The 20,823-nt window shown below is 48.6% G+C and overlaps 2 protein-coding genes across 4 annotated transcripts in view; one reads left to right on the top strand and one right to left on the bottom strand.

The window, feature by feature from the left end:
• KIAA0319L (KIAA0319 like) overlaps positions 1 to 9,417 on the bottom strand; it is a 52,917-nt gene extending 43,500 nt beyond the window's left edge. For both annotated transcript variants that reach the window (XM_073317781.1, XM_073317783.1), the window contains exons 1-2: positions 9,117 to 9,417; positions 6,436 to 6,581 (exon numbers count right to left, since the gene is read on the bottom strand). In XM_073317781.1, the coding sequence (XP_073173882.1) occupies positions 6,436 to 6,556 (121 nt within the window). In that variant the 5' untranslated portion in view covers positions 6,557 to 6,581; positions 9,117 to 9,417. The remainder of the gene's footprint in view (positions 1 to 6,435; positions 6,582 to 9,116) is intronic.
• Positions 9,014 to 20,503, top strand: NCDN (neurochondrin). Of its 2 annotated transcripts, none has more exons than XM_073317785.1 (7): positions 9,014 to 9,108; positions 13,252 to 13,391; positions 13,876 to 14,868; positions 15,758 to 15,999; positions 17,203 to 17,427; positions 18,296 to 18,438; positions 18,761 to 20,503. In XM_073317785.1, exons 2-7 carry the CDS (start codon positions 13,266 to 13,268, stop codon positions 19,195 to 19,197), a joined length of 2,166 nt encoding a protein of 721 aa, XP_073173886.1. In that variant the 5' UTR covers positions 9,014 to 9,108; positions 13,252 to 13,265; the 3' UTR covers positions 19,198 to 20,503. The 2 variants fall into 2 exon arrangements, with proteins under 2 accessions (XP_073173886.1, XP_073173885.1); XM_073317784.1 differs by lacking the exon at positions 9,014 to 9,108 and adding an exon at positions 9,440 to 9,744.
• Positions 20,504 to 20,823: the final 320 nt, after the last annotated feature.

Below are 20,823 nucleotides of genomic sequence, written 5' to 3'. Positions count from 1 at the left end.
TACAAAGCTTGTAGAGCAAAGGGTAAAAAACAATAAAAGGCCAATACACCAGTGTCTTCCTTACACCTTAATCTTTCCTTGACAGATTTGTAAATCCCCCTCAGCCCAGCTAACCCCATCTCTGGCTGGGAGAAAGACTGTCGTGCTCGCAGCAGGGGCTCTCGCGGTCTCTGTGGGTACGTGCTCACTGCAGTTAACTTAAGTGACTGGCATCCACATTAGCCTAGCCCAGGTACAAGTGTTTCCCCAGCACAACCCTACACATGTCACTGTGTCCTCACTGTTTCTGCACTTGCTGTGGTGTCTGGAGGCATGTCCCAGGGTCCTTTGTGCTGAGACTCGCTAAGACTCTTCCCAAGTCAACTGTGGGAGAATGTGTTTGACCTTCAGGGGAATTGTGGAAGGGGCACTGGAGGACTACCAGCACTTGAGTGACTTGGCCTGCGTGCTCACTGCAAAATGGGCAGGTTCCAGCCTCAATTAAAGTGAAGCTCAGGCTCTAGTCCCGCTCCTCCCCAGCTGAGAGGGGCTTAACGTACCTGCAAACCCAAGTTAGTGGTTTCTGTGTGGACGGTGGATGGAGTCAGGCTAAACTGGGCTCTTACCTGGGTTTTAACTGAGAGCGAAAAACATAACATGTGTGTTCCTTGGCCCCGCCTGCCTCCAGCTAGACTGGGTGCTTCACAGAAAAGTGCAAGAAAGCCCATAAAATAGCCTTCCCTTAGAGAAGTTTCCTCCTGACCCCTGCCAGTAAGTGCTTTTTAGCCTGTGAATTTTCTTATCCATATACGCTGTCTAATCCTTTCTTGGTCCTATTGAGCTCTTGGTCTCAGCAAGATCATATGGAGGCGAAGTCCATAAACTGCCTATGTGCTATGTGAACAAATATTCCTTTGTTTCTGTTTTTAAATGTGTTGCCTTCCAAATTCATTAGATGCCCCCTAGTTCTTGTATTATATAAATGGGTGCTTCTGTTTGCCCTGTGTATCTGCTCTATGCCATTCATTATTTGCTATACCTCATTTTTTCCTGCCTCTCTCTGAACAGTCCCAATCTTTCCAATTTCTCCTCAGAGGGAAGTCATGGAGACTATATCCAGCCGAGCAGGAAATACAGAAACAAAAAACAGAAGAAATTTCACGGTGTGGTACATGAAGAGTTTTAATTGGCAGTCTAAAATCGTAGTACATTGTAGAACAACATTCATATGTGTATCTGCAGCAGTATGGTTTAGTGGTCAGAACAGAGGACTGGGAATCAGGAGTCCTGGATTCTAATGCTGACTCTGCCACTGGCTTTGGGCAAGTCACAGCTGCTGCTGCCTCAAATAGCCCATCAATTAATTACTCTGAAATAGTGCAATGAAAGACACACTACAGAACTGCAAAGTGTGTATTTTGCTAGCCAAAGGGACAGTCTCAGATTTTAGATTATCTCTAGCAGTGTTTGAGCCCTGACCACAGAACTCTTTTGTTAAACTACTTAAACAGTAGTTTAACAAAACTCAACCTCTTGGAACAATGAGTTACTTTGCACTGCTTACATTACATCTTTGCACACAGCACAAAATTCTGTAGGTCTATGAATATGCAGCATTTGCATGGAACTTCAAGGCCACAAGTTAGAAGTGTACCCTCTGTGCTTTAATTGTTGACATTAGTGAACTCAGTTGAATGCATCCGATTAAGTGAGTTGTAGCTCACGAAAGCTTATGCTCAAATAAATTGGTTAGTCTCTAAGGTGCCACAAGTCCTCCTTTTCTTTTTGCGGATACAGACTAACACGGCTGCTCCTCTGAAACCTGTCAGTTGACAGTCTCTCTCCTGTTTGGGAATACTTGGACCCTAGCCATTTCTTTGTTCGAGACCTCATTTGGAATCCCCTAAAGGAACAGTCAATCTGAATGCAATCAGATTACTGTCAAAGTAAATAAATCAGCAACCAACTAATAGCACTGGTTTAACCAGCAATACCATGGATAGAGTTTCCCGAGATTCTACTCACACAGCCCTGAAATAACTCTGAAACCTGACCTACAGCATTTTCTGCTACTCCAGTCAAGTAACAACACACAACTGCAGCTGCACTATAGTCATGAGCCACAGCACCCGCCTCTACTCCAATCCTGGCTTCTCTTGAATAGGGAATGTCAATCAAGTCCTAACGTGCAGTGGTTTGGAGTAGTGCGTGAACAGGGCAAGCAGAACTAGTGTAAGATTTACTTTTGCTTGCTGGACATTTAATTCAAATGTTCTTGGGATACAATAATGTTAATTGGAACCAATCTGCTGCACATGCACAAAGTTAAGCCCGGAGGGAAACCGTCCAGGTTATCCTGATGTCAACCAAAACCCACCTCTCACACCTTGCTGTAACTGCACAACTACAGCTAGCTAATGTGGCACCACAAAAAGCACCTTACTCAATAATTACATGTTGCAACTGGTGAATCATTTCTTAACAATGAGTTTGTTGCTTTTTTAATTGCAATAAAATGGAGCTGGAAAGCATTTGATTACCTATACGCTAGTGGAGAATGGGAAGTTCTCCCTGATGAACGAGGATTAATTTATTCAAAATTTAAGCTTTCATTCATTAAAAATAATAAAAATAAAAATCTAGTGCTTATGGTTATAAACAAACTTCCAAATGTTAGCCATGGCTGCCCTCCTGAGTCTGCAGGCAGACAGCTTCAGTACCTCTGCTGCTGCTCAGAGCTTTGCCAAGCAGCAATAGAGTAAAATTAATAAGACTGGTCAGTCAGCCTTAGTGTGAAATTATCAAGAACCATATCCATTTCATACTGCTGCTAGGAAGAGCTGTGACTCGCGAAAGAAGGAGGCATTGGATTATTTAATGAGGAGGATAATACACAAAAAATAAGAGGCTAAAGGGTAGGGTAGAGGAGTGAAGACTTCCCCTCACCTCAAACAGGCAGAAAGCTCTGGGATTAGGGAGGTGCAGTGGGGGAGAAGAGACAGAAATTTATTTTCCCTGATCCAGCTGATAGAATAGGGAGAGGAGTCACATTTATCACACCCCAAATAGCTAAAGGCTGGATTTAAAAGATGGAGTCCCACAAGCAGGCTCCAGAGACGGCAGCCTACTAAAAATCCAAGGACGCTCTGCGTCCCCAGTAGCTAAGATGGGCAACAAAACTGGCCTTCTCACCAGGCCATTGCCCTTGGACCTTGCTGGTGGAGCCCCCAACTTCATCTTTCATATCTAGCTGGTGGTTTTAGTCCTCCAGGACCCAATTCAGCAAAGCACAGATACATGTACTTAAAAGCTAAGCATGTGTTTAAGTACTGTGCAGAACTGGGGCCACAGTTAGTAGATTTCTGCTAAAGTTACCAAGCCCTGCAATAAAAATTTCTTAATTGTTTTAGGTACCAATGTATTATTAAAATACCAGATAGTTAAATCTTTTAGACTTTTTTTTTTTTGGGCCTATTGCCACTAAGTCTGTGAGGGTATTTAGATAATCAACACACTCAGATTTATCTTCTTACGCTGAAGTTCAGATTAATGATTTAGAGCTTGCCTATACGGAAACAGTTTGCCAGTTACACCAGTATAGCTATACCAATAACTCATTGGGTGAACACTCATTCGGGGATGAACGTGGGTTTGTTTGATTTAGCTTAAACCCCTTCCAAAGTGTGTAAATTAAATAAAAACAAAAATGCATTTTTGTTCCTCAGAAAGTGTGTCATAGCAGGCAGTGTTACATTGGTAGAACTGTCAGTTTAAATTCACACCTTAGCTTATACTGGTAAAACTGTCCCATACAGAGACACCCTTATTTACTCCTTAAATGTCGCTATGCTGTACCCGAAGCTCAGTTAGAGCAATACAGAATCAACAGCTTTGGGTTTTGAAACTTTATTAAAAACAGGAAACTCCTAACAGGAAAACCAGTCTACAGGAATCAAGCAAGTGATCTGATAAAAGCCAACAAAATACAGAGAGATTAGAATTCTCAGCTAAAAAGCAGGGATTTAACACATCTTTCAGTTCTCTGACCATGAGATTAATGACACTTACGGCTCATCAGCTTAATCAAACCTACCATTTGGCAAATATCAAGGTAGACACAGTGAAAGTAACAGACAATGGCAGCCTGAGGGTACACTCACACAGGGAAAAAAGTTTACTTATTATGTGGCAACTAACAAATGGGAAGATCCTAGTGAGACAACTCAATCTGTCGTTTTTACATATTAGCAGGAAGAGGTAAACAAAAAGGGAGCCTATCATTGACCCGGACCTGACAACACATGTAAAAGCTGTCTTGTTATCACTTGAATTTCACCTCATGTTAGTTAACGTGGTAAGAACACACTTATTCCTAGTGAAGACAAGGCCTGAAATGCAACAAAATGCTTCGATCTGGAAATCTCAAAGATAAATCTTAAACACAAACAAAAAACCCCATCAAATGAAAAATCCTGCACAAGTAACTAATTTAGTTTTCATTTCCAGGGTTTTGGGAGGCTGAAGTCTGAACAGGAAATAAGAACAAAAACTTTTTAACCACAGCTAGAAAAATATTAGAACAAACTAACAAACAATCAATTTGTAAACATCTAAAGGATAATAGGGTTATAAGGAATAGCCAGCATGGTATTGTCAAACCAACCTAATTTCCTTCTTTGACAGGATTACTGGCTTAGCTCACAGGTCATAAACTGTAGACATGATGTATCTTGATTTCAGCAAGGTTTTTGACAAAGTCCCACATGACGTTCTCATAGGCAGAATAGTGAAACATGATCTAGATAAAATTGCTATAAGATTAGTGCACAACTGATTGAAATACCATACTCAAAGAGTAGTTATCAATGGCTTACTATCAAACTGGGAGGGTGTATCTAATGGGGTCCCCCAGGGATCAGTCCTAGGTCAGGTACTGTTCAATATTTTTATTAATGACTTGGATAATGGAATGGAGAGTATGTCTATAAAATTCACAGATGACACCAAGCTGGGAGGGACTGCAAGTACTTTGGAGGACAGGATTAGTATTCAAAATGACCTTGACAAATTAGAAACTGGTCTGAAATCAACAAAATGAAATTAAATAAAAGTTAAGTGCAAAATACTTCACTTAGGAGGGAAAAAAATCAAATGCAAAACTACAAAATAGGAATAACTGGCCAGGTGACAGAGCTGCAGAAAAGGTTCTTGGGGTTTTCGTGGTTCACAAATTGAACATGAGCCAACAATATGATGCAGTTGCAAAAAAAGCTAATATAATTCTGGGATGTATGATCAGTAGTTTTATATGTAGGACAAAGAAGGTAACTGTCCTGTTCTACTTGGCACATGATGGGACCTCTGCTGGAGTACTGTGTCCAATATCGGGTGCCACGCTTTAGGAAAGATGTGGACAAACTGAAGAGAGTCCACAGGAGAAAAACCAAAATGATAAAAGGGTCCTGCCTTAATACAGGGGGTGGGATCGGATGCCCTCTGGAGGTCCCTTCCAACCTTACATTGCTTTGATTCTATAAGTAAATTCAGATCACTGAACTGATTCACTGTCTTTGTGGAGATTTTAAACATTACAAGGTTAACCAACTTTTTTGGCTTTCAACCCAGAGTCAAATGAAGGGATTCTGCACAGTATCATTTATCCTCTCTTTTGGAAAAGATCCTTCACTCTGAGAAGACTCTCTCTGGAAACTGTCTCCAGGCAAGACAGACGCATCTGAATATGAGCTAGGTGGAGAACATAATTCTTTTTTCAGGTTGAAGGAGAATTTTGTTAGTAGCCTGGGAGCTACAGATTATTTAAAAGATTATCAGGTCAGTAGCACTGTCATCTTAGGCCAGGTCTACACTAGAAAATTAGGTCCTCTTAACTATGAGGGTGAGGAGAGTGAGAAATCCACCCCACTGAACAGTGCTGTTAAACTGAGATAAGTCCCCATGTAGACAGTGCTAGTCAATGGAAGAATTCTTCCTGTCAACCTGGCTACCACATTCTGGGGAGGTGGATTACCTACGCCAAAAGGGAGAACCCTTCCAGTCGGTATAGGTAGCGTCTACACTGAAGTTCTGCATTGGCACACCTGCAGTGGATCAGCTGTTTTGCTGTAGTGTTTTAACTGCAGACAAGCCCTTAGAGGAGTAAAGTAGTGCTGTAGAAAGGGGTAGTAAAATCACCATTTTACTACAAAATGTGTTGGTCAGCCTATCTTTCTAACAGCTTAGAGGCATACTTTGCTATGGAGACACGTGGTTAACCCCCCTTCCTCACAGGTACTTACGTGTGGGTTGGGTTTTGTTTTGGCTATTTCACTAGCTAGGATGCCTGCCTGGTAATTAACAGATTTCACACACCCCACCCTTCAAACATTTAAAATGAATCAAGGGGCTAAATCTAGACTAAAGCACAGAAATAGCTGAGAGAGAGAACTGAATAGTCACCTGTAGATGAAGAAAGGGCACAGAGGCAGGCACACATGTAGAACAGGTGAAAACTTCCCAGGCAACGTCCTGATAAAATCCAGAAGCTAATGCTGAACTTGGCTTCCAACCTCTTCTCCATGGCCTTCGTAGGCAGAACCAGGGCTCTATAAACACACAAGAAAGAGAAATCATGCAGCAAACAATTTATAGGTGGTTCTTCATGAAGCTGACAAGGTGAAAGGACTGAAGAAATTGGGGGGGGGGAAAGGAGCGTTCAATCTGATCTATCATGACTCAGACCAACAACAGAGAACTAATTACCAGTATTATGAGAGATTTGAAATTAAACCAACAGTAGCAGAAAAGATCTTCATCATTTCCTGTGTTTGTACTGCAGTAAGTCAGGATATTTGTTTTTCCTTCACAATTCCTTTAGACACCACCACTTGCATCTTTGAAGCATAAAAAACAAAATCCCCAATAGCATCATTATAATCCATTTGATTCTGTGTGCGCACTCTGGAAACTTCCCTTTCAAATCTACAACACTCAGCTGACAACCAGCCAGTGCTGCTTGGATAAGACAAACACCAATAAGCCCAGCACATCTGCTAGGCAGGCAGCAGAAAATGTCCTCACTTGGCTATTTGTGCAGGCTGGTACCAGCCAGAAACAAAGACAAAGGTTCAGCAGCATTGACAAAACAACCAATTAAAAGCCAATTTTGCTTCTAAGGACACTGATGATGGCACTAATGGTCAAATCAGAAGTTCAATCTTTTTGAATTTCCAGGTCTCACCTGTGCCAAGATTGAGGGCAGCATCAAAAACAAAAAATAAGTTATAACTGGAGTTTAATCAGTTTTCCTTCCAATCCCTGACTAGTCGCATTCTCAGACTGAGAATAAGAGTCCAGATGTAACATTAACTAGCTCTGAAGAGATCTGTCACTCAAGTCCTTTCATAACATCATATGTTACCAAAGCCCAGTCAGTGGAAGGAGCTATCAGATGTATTGCTCAGAAATGTGAATGACACAAAAAGTTAACCATCTAAAATATAAAATCAAATAGCAACCTTACAAGGCAGAATGTGGGCACTGTGATGCTTACATAGTTTATGTCTGTAAGCCACCTCAAGTTCCTCAGATGAGATTCAGCAGTATTATCATTATTATTATTAGAGTTGAGTATCAGTTTATTCTTAAGGAAATTTCCATAGAATTAGGGAGAGAATTTTGGCCAACAGCAGTAGACAAGAATATGGACAGTAGATAATTCTTGTTGATGCCAACATAGTTTATGACAACAAGAAAATTTCACAAGGTAACAAATGGGAAAAGGAGTTGGAGGGGAGGATTTAACCAATAGAAAGCTAAGAAAGTTTGCAATACTTCTGTCCTGCGTGTTACAAGCACACCCAAAAACAAAAATTCCATGTCTGCGGCTGTAGCTTTCTGCATGGATCACAGGACAATGTTTACTTAAAACGTCTTTAGATCGATGAAGACTTATCATAGTCTGGTCTGCCAGCTATGCAGAAGTCTGTTGGTGTACACAGCGATAAACTGTGTTTGATCAGCACCTTAACAGCTATGAAATGAGACATTCAATTTGAGTAATCAAGACTTTTTTTTTTTAAACTTACAACTCAGACAACCTAGTAAACCTACTGAATAGATGACCTTTTAAAGTATATATTTTGCTTGTAATCATATATATTGCCTTGCATACGTATTTAAAATTTTATGTTTCAGGGAGACATAAGACTGCAACTTATCCTTAACAGATGAAAGAGGAGCATAAAATAAAACAAAACCCTTTACAAAACATTATAAGGTGAGCTTTGGCTGGGCAGTCACACTGGTAAACACAGACACTGAGTTTAATAATGAAAATACCTACAGTGTCTACTTTCACTTGACAAAGTTTTTATTCCACTACTATGTCTCTTGATTTCTTTTTTCCTTCTATTATGCAATCGTATACAATTTAGGAACACCACATCCTAAAGTTGCTGTACAAAATAAAGTAACACACACATTGAATAAAATAGCACACTCCTCCAAATAAGCCTGAAATTATCTCACTTGCTTCCCTGCCCCACTCCAAACTGAGAAGGGAAACAAATGTTTGCTCTCTTTCCCCCTCTTCCCTGCATGCAGCTCTAGATAGCATACCTTATTCTTCCCAGTGCAAAAGCCAGACTGGCTTTGCACAGGAGAAAGTAATTTCCTGGAAAAAAACGGGGAGTCAAATGAGAGTCAGGGGGAGCTGATCAGTTGACAGAGACGCTATTGCTGTTCCCTGGAAAGAGTCCATCTCCGGCACATCCCTTTAACCGTTTTATTTTGAAGAACACGGATTTTTTTATTTATTTTTTTTTTAAAGTCAGCGTTACGACGGGCAGCAGATACGCGGGGCGAGCACCACAGGCAGCCCAGACCCGGCTCGGGCTCCGGAGCCGAGGCTCCCATTACAAGAAGCCCCCGAGCCGCTTGGAGGTTGCTAACCCGGGTCCAGCAGGGCTTCCCCCACGCTCAAGCGCCAACGGCCCCCAGCCCCCACCCGTGCCGGCCGGGGGGCGGGAGCGCAGCGGTGCCGGAGCGGAGGGAGCCCAGCAGCCGCTGCCTGCGGAACTCCCGGCCACTGGCTCTGCGCAGCGCCGAGCACGCGGCTCGCCGAACAAGCGGGTACCTACCACGGGCACATGACCGGGGGGGCTGCGCTCTCGCTGGGGCCCGGGGGTGTCGCGCGGGGCTCCGAGAGCGCCCCCCGCCACCTCACCCGCGCCGCTCCCCGCAGGGCAGGGGGGGCTCAGGCCTCCAGCGCCTCTCGCCGGGGGGGCGCGCAGCCTCCTCCCCCGCTTCCATGGGGCCGGGGCCGGGTCTGCCCCCGCAGTGAGGGGAGGTCCCCGAGGAGCCGGCCCTGGGCGTGCGCCGGCTCGGAGGCTCCTTCTCTCGGCTTCTCTCAGCGGCAGGCTGGGGGCGGCACCCGTTCACCTCTGACCCGGAAACACAACCTCACCTTCCCCGCCCACCCAGGCACCCGGAAGCGGAAACCGAGGCGGCTGCGCCGGAGAGCGGTGGTTTCTGTGTCTCTAGCGGGGCCTGGCCGCGTCTGCCCCCAGGAGCCGTCCGGGTCGGGAAGGGGCTCGCGGGGTCATCGGGCCTGCGGAGAGCCGCGAGGAAGTCCTGCCGCCGGACGTTGCCCATTTCCGGCATGGCGGCGGCGGCATCACCCGCTGCCTAACAATCCGGCACGCGATTGGCTGGAGCGGGGGCGTGCGGCTCGCTGACTGGCTGGGAGGAGAGGCTGAAGGGTGTGAGGTGAGGACCCTGGGGGCCGGCGGCTGACGTGAGGGCAGCATGTTCAGGCTCTCATAGCTGTGAATGAGGGGAACTTTGCGGGGGGTGGAGGAAGCCTCTGTGTCAGCCCCCTCTGAGACCAGATCCCCTAGGAGGGGGAGGCTGCCCGACCAGGGTTCCATGGGGGGCAATGGCCGGGGGGGGGGCTGCCCGACCAGGGTTCCATGGGGGGCAATGGCCTGGGGGGGCTGCCCGACCAGGGTTCCATGGGGGGCAATGGCCGGGGGGGGGGGCTGCCCGACCAGGGTTCCATGGGGGGCAATGGCCGGGGGGGGGGCTGCCCGACCAGGGTTCCATGGGGGGCAATGGCCTGGGGGGGCTGCCCGACCAGGGTTCCATGGGGGGCAATGGCCGGGGGGGGGGCTGCCCGACCAGGGTTCCATGGGGGGCAATGGCCGGGGTGGGGGGGGCTGCCCGACCAGGGTTCCATGGGGGGCAATGGCCGGGGGGGGGTCTGCCCGACCAGGGTTCCATGGGGGGCAATGGCCGGGGTGGGGGGGGCTGCCCGACCAGGGTTCCATGGGGGGCAATGGCCGGGGTGGGGGGGGCTGCCCGACCAGGGTTCCATGGGGGGCAATGGCCTGGCGGGGGGGCTGCCCGACCAGGGTTCCATGGGGGGCAATGGCCGGGGGGGGGGGCTGCCCGACCAGGGTTCCATGGGGGGCAATGGCCGGGGGGGGGGCTGCCCGACCAGGGTTCCATGGGGGGCAATGGCCGGGGGGGGGGGGCTGCCCGACCAGGGGTCCATGGGGGGCAATGGTCTGGGGGGGGTCTGCCCGACCAGGGTTCCATGGGGGCCAATGGCCTGGCGGGGGGGCTGCCCGACCAGGGTTCCATGGGGGGCAATGGCCGGAGGGGGGGCTGCCCGACCAGGGTTCCATGGGGGGCAATGGTCTGGGGGGGGGTCTGCCCGACCAGGGTTCCATGGGGGGCAATGGCCGGGGGGGGGGGTCTGCCCGACCAGGGTTCCATGGGGGGCAATGGTCTGGGGGGGCTGCCCAACCAGGGTTCCATGGGGGGCAATGGCCTGGGGGGTCTGCCCGACCAGGGTTCCATGGGGGGCAATGGCCTGGGGGGTCTGCCCGACCAGGGTTCCATGGGGGGCAATGGCCTGGGGGGTCTGCCCGACCAGGGTTCCATGGGGGGCAATGGCCTGGGGTTGGGGGGGGGGCTGCCCGACCAGGGTTCCATGGGGGGCAATGGCCGGGGGGGGAGCATGGTATGTGGCGAGTTGAAGGGCACGTCGGGGGCGGGGGAGGATGTGTTCAGGGGGAGGAGGGCAGGCAGGATACCCCCAGGGACAGGAGCCCATCTCACCACACAGTCAGGCCTGGTCACTGTTTTTACCCACCCCTAAAGTTTTTTTGTGGGGGGTCATGCCCCCGTCTTAACAGGGCAACTGACTCCCAGAAGCCCATTAACAGGGCCCTGGGAAACGCCGCCGCTTGGCGACGCGTAAAGCCATGGATCGTGATGCCCAAACTTGCAGGGTGCAGCAGATCCCGGGGCTGCAGGACGTGGGGTTGGGGTGTCACTAGGCACTGCCTTCCCCTCTGAGTCCGTGCTGGATGGGGCTGGGGACTCTGTGCTGCTGGGAGCGCCACCATTCTGGGAGGACACGAAGCGGAGGCCTGGGGCCGCTTGTGCTTATTAAGATCCTTAGAGCTGGTCTAATTTCAACACGGGCAACTGGTTTATGACCTCTCACAATCTCACCCCCTTGGTCTGGAGTCTTCTCCTGCTACTACTATGAACTAGTTCTGTAGCATTGCTGTGTGCTGTGAAACGCTGGCTGCCTACCATCCCAGAGGTGGTGGACGAAGGGATCCTTGTCTATATAATAGATTATAAAGTGATGTGCATTGTTCCAAAAGAAAAGGAGCTCTGGACGTGTAACTGCTAAAACTAGAAAAGGAGGACTTGTGGCACCTTAGAGACTAACCAATTTATTTGAGCATGAGCTTTCGCGAGCTACAGCTCACTTCATCGGATGCATACCGTGGAAACTGCAGAAGACCCACAGTATGCATCCGGTGAAGTGAGCTGTAGCTCGCGAAAGCTTATGCTCAAATAAATTGGTTAGTCTCTAAGGTGCCACAAGTCCTCCTTTTCTTTTCGCGGATACAGACTAACACGGCTGCTACTCTGAAACCTGCTAAAACTAACACATTCTCCCCATCCACACGTTTTAATTTAGTCGGGCTTCCTCTAATAGGTAGTTTCAGGACTCTTTCATGTAGTCTAATAGGCAGATTTATGACTCAGGAAGCACATTTGTAATATGCAAATACACATTCATGTTAGTACGTGCTGTATTTACATATTGTGGCACCATAATACCAAATGGCTATTCAAAAAGCTTTATGCAGAGTGACTAGGGTACAGTCACAGATTTGGCTGTTTTGATGTGAAATGCCCAAAAGAATCCAACTCTGCAAAATATCCTTGTGAAAACACAAAGTTTGTTGTTGAGCAGTAGAAGCACGCCTACAAAATATCCACACTCCTGTTTTCTATTTGTCTAATGCTTCTGTAATTTTAAAATAGCCTCAACACTTTAAACCAAATTTGGTTTAAAATTTTTTTTCACGTGTGGGTTTGGATGTACTGTACCATGTATGAGCCTGGAACAAATGTTTATAGCGGAGTAATAAACTTCTCTGAAACTGTGGTTTGTAATGGAAATGCTGATGACAGATTCTGAGCCCAGCCACACGAATACGTAGTTATAATTAAGGAAGCTTTCTGCTATGTAATTATCCAAACAAAAGAAAGCTGCCAGCAGCCTGTGTGGAATACGCATTTGAGAAAGGCGTGACCCCAAAGTTTAAGCTAGAAATAAATATGGCTCTAAATGAGCAAAAGTTGGCATCCCTTAGATTGAAATGGTTTTTAATAATTTCTTCTCTCTTCATTTAAATAAGAATAGACCATGTAGTCCAAATCAGTCCATTGATCCGGCAGTGATCAATATTTGATACTTCAAATATAAATGCACAAAGCAACAACCATAAAACCTGGCCAACTTTACCATGCTGCAGATTCCTTCCTGATTCCTACATTCATCCGTTTATGCCCTGAAGCCTGATGTTTGATTACCCTTATAGTAGCTTACATGACTACAGATTTTATTATGAGCCATAAAATAACCCAGCTCCTTTTAAAATCCAGAGATGCTGACCATCTGCAGTGGGGAATTCTACAGGCTGAGCACATAGGCAGGAACGTTTTTCTTTTCTTTTAGATTTTCTTGTGATTAATTTAATCCTTGTTCTCTGATTACGGGGCAGGGTAATGACGGGGCTCTGATTAGTTCTCAATGATCTTAAACATCTCTGTCACGTTCCCCTCTGTCTCTTCTCAGTTAGAGCATCTCTCCATCATACCTGATTTCTCCATTGGAACTGGCAGCCCCACCGCATCCCAGTGCTTGCTGGTTTGGTAAACGCTGCCTTTCTTTGTTCACAGGTGGACTTAGCATCATGACTTCCCATTCAGGAGCTACTCCCGAGGCCAGTGAAAGCACAAGGAATGCAATGCTGGAGCGGTGCCTGAGTGTGCTCAGAGATGCAAAACATGACAGTGAGCAGTTTGCAGCCCTGCTCTTGGTAAGAATCCATTTTCAACTGGCACAATAGAGTGCAACCACTTCAGAAACAAACATAGGAACAGCCACCATCGGTTAGATGTCCCTGCAGGGAGAATTGTTAGTGCAGGGGGAAGTACGGATTCCTGGGTTCTGTTTCCAGTTCTACCACTGACATGCGATGAGACTTTGGGCAACTTCCTCCAAATCTCTATACCTAGGCCTTCCTGTTTGTAAAATGGGGGTAAAACACATCTCCATGGGGTTGTTGTGAGAGTTAATTGGTGTTAGCGGAGCACTCTGAGGTTCACAGCTGTACCTTTTGTCCAGGTGCCCAGGCTGCTATGCAGATCTGGGGGCAGCTGGATGGCTGGGGGTCCACTTCGCTGTATAAATGAATGAGTTCCTCTGGCCTCTTTTTGAACTACTCAGCCCTGTAAAGACCCTCTAGCAAGGCCTCTGTCCATGTGTTTGTGCTCCTCACTGATCCTTGGTTTGTCTGGCAGGTGACCAAAGCGGTCAGAGCAGGAGACGTTGACTCCAGAACCCGTCGTCGGATCTTTGATGCAGTTGGATTCACGTTCCCAAACCGGCTTCTTGCTTCCAGGGAGTCCCCAACTGGCTGTCCAGAGCACATGTTCCGAGCACTTGGCCTCACCCTCCTGGCATGTTTCTGCACTGATCCGGAGTTAGCCAGCCATTCCCAGATCCTTAACAAAATCCCGACCTTTAACAACATCCTGGCTTCTCCATCTGATCCAGATGATATGTCCACCAGCTCCATGATTGATGATGTTTACCAGTGTCTGGGCGCAGTCATGGGCACTCCCAGGGGCCCCAAAGAGTTGGTGTCCCAGGGAACCGTGTCAGCTCTGTGCCAGGCCTATGTGAATCGCAGTTACGGCTGTGACCGCGCCCTTGAGCTGCTCATGGGGCTTCTAGCCACAGCAGAGACTAAGTGCTGGCAGAGAGCCACCCCTGATCTTAGGGCTGTGCTGAGCAGGCTCAGTGAGGAATTCCACCAGGCTGAAGACATGACCAAATTCCAGCTGTGTGATATTCTGCCTCACTTTGTATCTCCATCGCTGCTGCTCACCCGGGACCAACAACTTTCTGAGTGCCTCTGCAACCTTTACAGAGGCCTGGTTAGCATCCTGAGCAGCAAACTGAGCCAGTCCCAGCGTGACCCTGCACTGAAGCTTGCTGCCTGCCTCACACAGGCCTGTGGCTCAGAATGGATCCCAACGGAGAGGGCCGGGAGCAAGTTCCTGGCCCTGCTGGTGAACCTGGCTTGTGTGGAGGTCCGTCTGTCCCTGGAGGAGCTGGACCCAGCAGACGTGGATGGGAAGCAGGAGGTAGTAACAGGCTGTTACACCCTTATTGAGCTGGGGATCCTGGAGTGCATGAAAGAGAAACCACGGCTGAAGGAGGCGCAGAAAATGCAACTCGTGAGGATAATGGAGGAGGCGTTTGGGGCTGTAATATACTACTTGAGACAGGTAAAGCTATGACTGGAAATAGCCCCCCTCCTTGGTGTGATGCCTGCCTTCTGCGAGCAGTCACTGGGAGATCTCTCTGTTGCTGGGTTTTGGGAGATCCCAAATGCACATAGGCCTATGCCTGCATCCATGGAAATCAGGGAGAGTTTGCTTTGGCCTCTCTGTTTTTGTTTTCTTCTGTGTCATTTAAAAGCTATAGCCCCAGACTGACACTCTCCCCTCCCCAAGTGTTCCTTTCTGCTCCTTGTTCCCATCACCAGACACTTGGAATAGTTCTCGCTGATTCCAAAAACATCTGTACTGGTCTTCTCAAAGATTTTTCAGATCTGACCAATCACGAGACATTCAGAATCGTGAACACTGTGATTATCCTCATGTTGGTGACACCGTGTTCCCTGCAAAGAAAAAAGATATTTGGCAGCTGCTATCTAGAGACCAGCCAGAATCAGGAATCAATGCTTTCTAGCATCAGAAACCCCAGGAGGTTGTAAACCTGTCCCTGGTGCATTGGCCTAGCCTTGCTGACTCAGCTCTGGTCCAGGACTGAATACAGCAAGTCCTGGACCTAGGACCAGTGTAATTTTCATTCCCCGTGTAGCTGAAGGGCAAGGTGGCCCCGTTCACTTAGCTTTCGGGGGAGTGTCAAGACTTAAAGCTGAAAGGAAGTATATCACAACAGAAATGTGTTTATCAGTTTACCTCACTGCAGTGAGGTGCAGAGCCCAGCTTTTCCTGTCCTTTACGAATTGCTCAGCACCGAGGGGAAGGGCCATCCAGGGATTCCTGCCTTTGGCCTCACCTCACTGGGGAGGCTGAAATGGGAAAAAGCCTCTGCTCGCAGAGCTCTCCTCTGCTGCGTCATCTCATGCCTGGTTTGTTCCCTGGGCAGGTGGGAAAGCAGAAGCTGAAGGATCCTTTCATATTTGCCTCTGTTCGAATCCTCAGTGCCTGGCTGGCTGAAGAGACCTCCTCCCTCAAGCAGGAAATCTGCGACCTCCTGCCTTTCCTCATTCATTATGCAAAGGCACTTTTCCAAGAGGGGGACAAAGCCAGGAGCGCGTCCCAGCATGCGGCGGAGCTGTCTGGACCAGGCAGCCCTCAGGGCTCCGAGTGGCCCAGAGATGCTCTAAGGTGAGTATCTCAAGCATAGGATAGACACAATTATGCTGTTCCGACATCTTGGCACAGAAACATAGATCATATCAGACTGTGGGGCCATCAAGTCTGTATCCTGCTTCCAATAGCAGTCCACAGCTGATGTCTCAGAGGAAGGAAAAAACCCATAATACATCTACGTACTTGAGCAACTTTGCATGAGGTGGCTGGAGAAATCCCTTCTTGAGCCTCATGGCAATAGCCAATGTCTTGTAACATGAGAGCTGGCACTTCTTGTCTTAGCAGAACTGCAGTAGTTCATTATTCATATGTTTTTAGGAGTCCTGCCACAAAATTTTATTTCGTCCCCTCCTGCAACATAGAGTTCCACGGGTTGACTGCATTCAGTGGGAAGTAGCATTCCTTTTGTTCTAAACTTACCAGCCATTCATTTCAAATGTCCCTGTGTTCGCAGTATAGGGGGCCGATCTGATTTTGTATTTTTCACTCTTGTTAACCCCCGTCTTTCGATCATAGGGTTTGTACAGAACATGCCACTGTAGCCTCAAAGCACCTTTTCTTTCTGAGCTGAATAATTCTGCTGGTGTGATCCTAGCACTTGGAGCTCACCTAGCACACAGGGATGGGGATCTTCTGCTGTGTTCTGGCACAATGCTGTAAACTCGACAGTATTTCCAGCCAGTCTGCGATTGCTAGGAGCCAGGACAGGGAATTGAACCTTGGTCTCCTGGCTGGCAGTGCAGCTCACACACCAGGCTTCTAGCCTTGTGTTTCACAGCTTGACTGTTGTTCAGCGGTATATATGGATTTCTCGTTTGCTGTTCAAGAGGTAGTTGGAACTCCCTTTGTAAGATTCCGGGAGGGATTGATTATGGCGATAATGAGACTAGCCAGAGTTGCAACAGTTAGTGCAGCAAAGAGTTCTGGAAGGGTTACAGAATCTCCTGCATCAGATCTTAGCTATTAGGATTTAGGGTGAGACCTTCCTGGGAGCAGATTTCCCACATCTGCCTGCTCTGAGGTTTCTTGCCTGTTATTCTGAAGCATCCGATTGGAGACAGGACAGTGGACTAGATAGCCTGTGGGTTGATCCAGTCTGACAATTCCTATGTTCCATTCTCCCATGCATTCATTTTGTTTTTAACAGATTGAAATGTCAGCCTGCAACCAGCTAACTGCATCTCCTTTACTGTATTTCCCATCCCATCCCCTCTGCAGATTTCTGCTACCTGGCTTGTGCCATTTGACGGCAGAGGACCAACCTCGGGAAATCCTTATCTCAGAGGGGGCTCCAGCATTGCTGTGTCAATATTTCCTGCACCAGTGGGAGTTGTTGGCCTCTAACCCCCAGACCTCTGCTCCTCCAAACAGCATAGATATCAGTTTGCAAACCACCTGTGGAGTTTTCCTTAACCTTGTGGTGACCGCCCCAGACTTGGTCAGGTAACAAACCCGGAACTGCAGGAAGGCACTTGTTTTAAGATCTTCAGTAAGAATAAAGAAGGTGGTAGGAGAGAGGAGTTTGTTGGGTTTCAGGCTAGTTCCCAGCATGTCACTAATTGGCTCCCCACTGGCAGGCTCAGAAGAGAGGCCAGAACTGCATGTGCCATGGCACTGAACTTCCCTCTCAGCCTAGACACTCTCAGGGCAGACTGGAGGCATGTTGGCAGAGCTAGGATTTCCCTTAGGCTGCTCTAGAGTGACACTGCCCAGTGCTTTGAGCTGCATTAGAGAAAACTGAATCCAGCCCTTCTGTGCAAGGAGTTGGGTCCTCAAAGTGCAGATCTGGTCCCAAAGGGATTTTTTAGAAGGGTGCCTCATTACTCAGGTTTCTAATCCCTGCATGTCTGAATCAGGTCCGGCACCTCTGCTGAGACAAACAGGCGTGGTTTCGTGTTACCCCTGTAGACCAGACCCAGCCACTGGGACCAAGCCAGAGTCAGTTCTTCCTTACACATCACTGACAGAATGATCAGGGCGTTGCTGAGGCAGAAAGAGCTCTGATGGCACTTCGGGTCCCAGGTGCAGTTTGTGGTGCCAGGATGGAGAGAAATTGCCTTCTGTAACAGGAGTGTGATCATTTGGGACATCACCGAGAGAAGAACTAGAGTTGTCACCACGCTCTGAGGTCCTGATTACAGCCACTCGCTCACTCCAGCTTTGCTGTAAAATGTGCATCCAGTTTGCCCAGGACTCCAGGGTTTAGGATTGGGACTTTCCCACTGTGACAGTGTTGCTTCCCTGCCATGGGGTTAAGCCTGGCACCTCTGGGTGCTTCCAGCTCCACTCAGCACACATTGGTTTTCTCTAGGCAAGACAGATGCTTTTCCTCCCTGATGGATGCGCTGCTGAAGTCTCTCCCCGCTCTGCTACCCCAGAGGGACCGCCTTGTTCTAGCAGCCAACGTTACCACACTGGGCTTGATGATAGCCAGGATCCTTAACGTTTCTCCAGGTAAGAAGCGATCCTGGCGACGTAGCTGAGCACTTTTGTTGTCAATGGGACGGGACTGGGACCGGGGGAGATTGCACAGCAGGGGTGACCTGCCCAGTTTGTGGTCAGGAGCCCTGTTACCGGAAAGGTGTGTTTAGTGAACAAACCAAAACCTTGTGGAGCAAGAGCATGTGGTACGCTTGTGGGGGGCTGGAAAGACGTGGATTAAGGAACTCCCCTATCACCTATTGTGCACCTGCTGAAGAAAGCCCTGCAGCAAGCTGACTCTTGGGAGCGTGCCAAGGCCAGCCCAGTGAATTAATTCATTTCCCGTTTCTTTCAGCTCTCCACGGAATACCACCAGCCAAGGACTTCTTCGAAGCCGCTATCTGCTTCCTTTCTCAGGCCCACGTGGCCCAGGTGGATCCCGCCAGCCAGTGCTTGGCCATGGCTGTGTCACCAGCCTACAAGGCAGCCTGGGCAGACCTCAGTGAGCTGTGGTTCCTGGGGATGCAGGCCTTTGCCAGCTGCGTACCGCTCTTTCCCTGGCTGCCCCAAATGGTCCTCCGGTCACATTGGCTAGACGACCTCTTGCGGTTATTGGGTCAAGCTACCCCGGTCTCGGTGGACTTTGAGCTCCTGACGGCATTGCAGGGTGTCTTGCTGGAGCTGGCCAGAGCCAGCCAGCAATGCAGGGAGGTGATCATCTTACAGCAGGGCAAGGAGCTGGCCAACCTTTATGGCCTGGCAGCTTTAGAACAGTGCCTTTGTGAGCGGTGAAGGACCCCTCCTCCCACAGCCGCGTGCTGCGGGGAATAAAGCCAGGCATTTGAGAGAGGTTTTCCTAGCTCCTCACACACCTTTCAACCGTTTACTTCCAGGACGTGGGCACGAGGCGTTTAAGTAGCCAAACACCTCGTAAAATTAGAGAGGTGCAGTCAGAGCTCAGCAGGGCCCGGAGGAGCAGGGTTTGCTCTGCCTGGCACCTGCTGTTCAGAATAATTGCTGCTTGGCTGCGTCTGGCTCTCTGCATTCACAGATTCGGGTGAGGGGAGTTGGGTCCCAACGGGGGAGAGGGCCGGCGTGAGGGTGCCCCTTCGAAATGCATTCTCTTCAGGACTAATGAAGCTCTGGCGTTGCTGGGAAAGTGGCCCGATGACCAACTCTTCCTGGATTCCGTGTTCTGGGGGTGGTTTCCAAGGAGGTTTGTGTATAAGGCTAACGAAAGCAGAGGCACTCGCTTCTCTCAAGCCTGAGCCAGGCGTACAGCTTTCCAGTCCTGGGCCACCCCACGGCTTTACCCCTCCTGTGAGCAGCAGCACCCCCTGCTGGTCAAATCTGGGCTCTCACACAGCTCTCTTAGACCTCCATCCTGAACTGCAGCCCTCCCCTGCTCTGCCACTCTGGGCTCCCCTACCAATGCACCTCATCCCTAAAATGAAGCCCCCCACCAGCTTTATGAGTGGATCTTGGTCCTGATCTGCAGCACCCCCTGCTATTCTAGTCCTGCGGTCTCAGCTGAGCAACAAGGACAACCCTGTGTCAAATGGTCTGGTGGTTCCATGATGCAGTGTGAGCAAAATGCCACTAGGGCCTTGATCCAAGATGGCCACAAGTTCCCTTGTGACCTGAGCCTGCCTTGCCCTGGCAGCTAGTGAACTGGAGGTGAAATGACTGCACGCTCTCCGATCAAGCAGCGTGATTGTACAGGGTGCAGCTGAGCTTTTGTTTCAAAAGGGTCAAAGCTGCAGTTAATTTTGGTCTGTCGTTGTTGGCAGGTCTCTTTCATTGTCATAAGAATGGAAGTTTATCTCCCCGTTAAACCAGGCACTGCACTGGAGAGCACCCCCAGGCCATGTGTAGATGGAATCCTGGGATTTAAACTGCCCAGGACGTTGATTTTATATTTTTTCATCTTGACCAAAGGATTTTTATTTGTCTCTCCCTGGGCTCTTGAATGCAGCCTATAAATCCTGTGTTCCCATGTGCGGGATGGGCTTTGCCATTTCCAAAAGAACCAAGGAAAACCTTGACCTTCTCTCCTTCTGTTGGCATTTCAAATATTAAATAAAGTGTTTTAATAAAAGCCCAGTTGCGATAGAAGAATTTGTGTGTTGCTTCAGTTTGCAAATCCCTTTCTTAATGAGATTTAATTCTACGAAAGTGCATGAGCGTCTCTCGTCCTTTCTCCTTTGTACTCGCTTTGCTGGATATTCTAAAGTCACCATGCTTGCAATTCAAGCAGCAGCTCAGAAAGAGGACTGCAGAGCTCCAAAGGTGAGTAAGGCTAGGGGGCCCCAAAGATCGCCTACCATTTACCCCAAACATTTCCAAGGCTCTCATGATCACACCAGGCCACCTAACCAAGTATGGGCCCAATCCTGCAAGGGCCATTACGCTGATGGA

This window comes from Lepidochelys kempii, chromosome 19, assembly GCF_965140265.1.
Source record: "Lepidochelys kempii isolate rLepKem1 chromosome 19, rLepKem1.hap2, whole genome shotgun sequence".
Lineage (NCBI taxonomy): Eukaryota > Metazoa > Chordata > Testudines > Cheloniidae > Lepidochelys > Lepidochelys kempii.
Note: the sequence above shows the minus strand (reverse complement) of the source record. Positions and strands in the feature narration are given on the sequence as shown.

What these genes read in the sequence shown, in the direction of transcription:
- NCDN (XM_073317785.1), top strand. Translation starts at nt 13,266, where the DNA reads ATGACTTCCCATTCAGGAGCTACTCCCGAGGCCAGTGAAAGCACAAGG. An exon ending in AGTTTGCAGCCCTGCTCTTG is followed by an intron (nt 13,392 to 13,875) that starts GTAAGAATCCAT and finishes TTTGTCTGGCAG; the next exon opens with GTGACCAAAGCGGTCAGAGC. An exon ending in TAATATACTACTTGAGACAG is followed by an intron (nt 14,869 to 15,757) that starts GTAAAGCTATGA and finishes TTCCCTGGGCAG; the next exon opens with GTGGGAAAGCAGAAGCTGAA.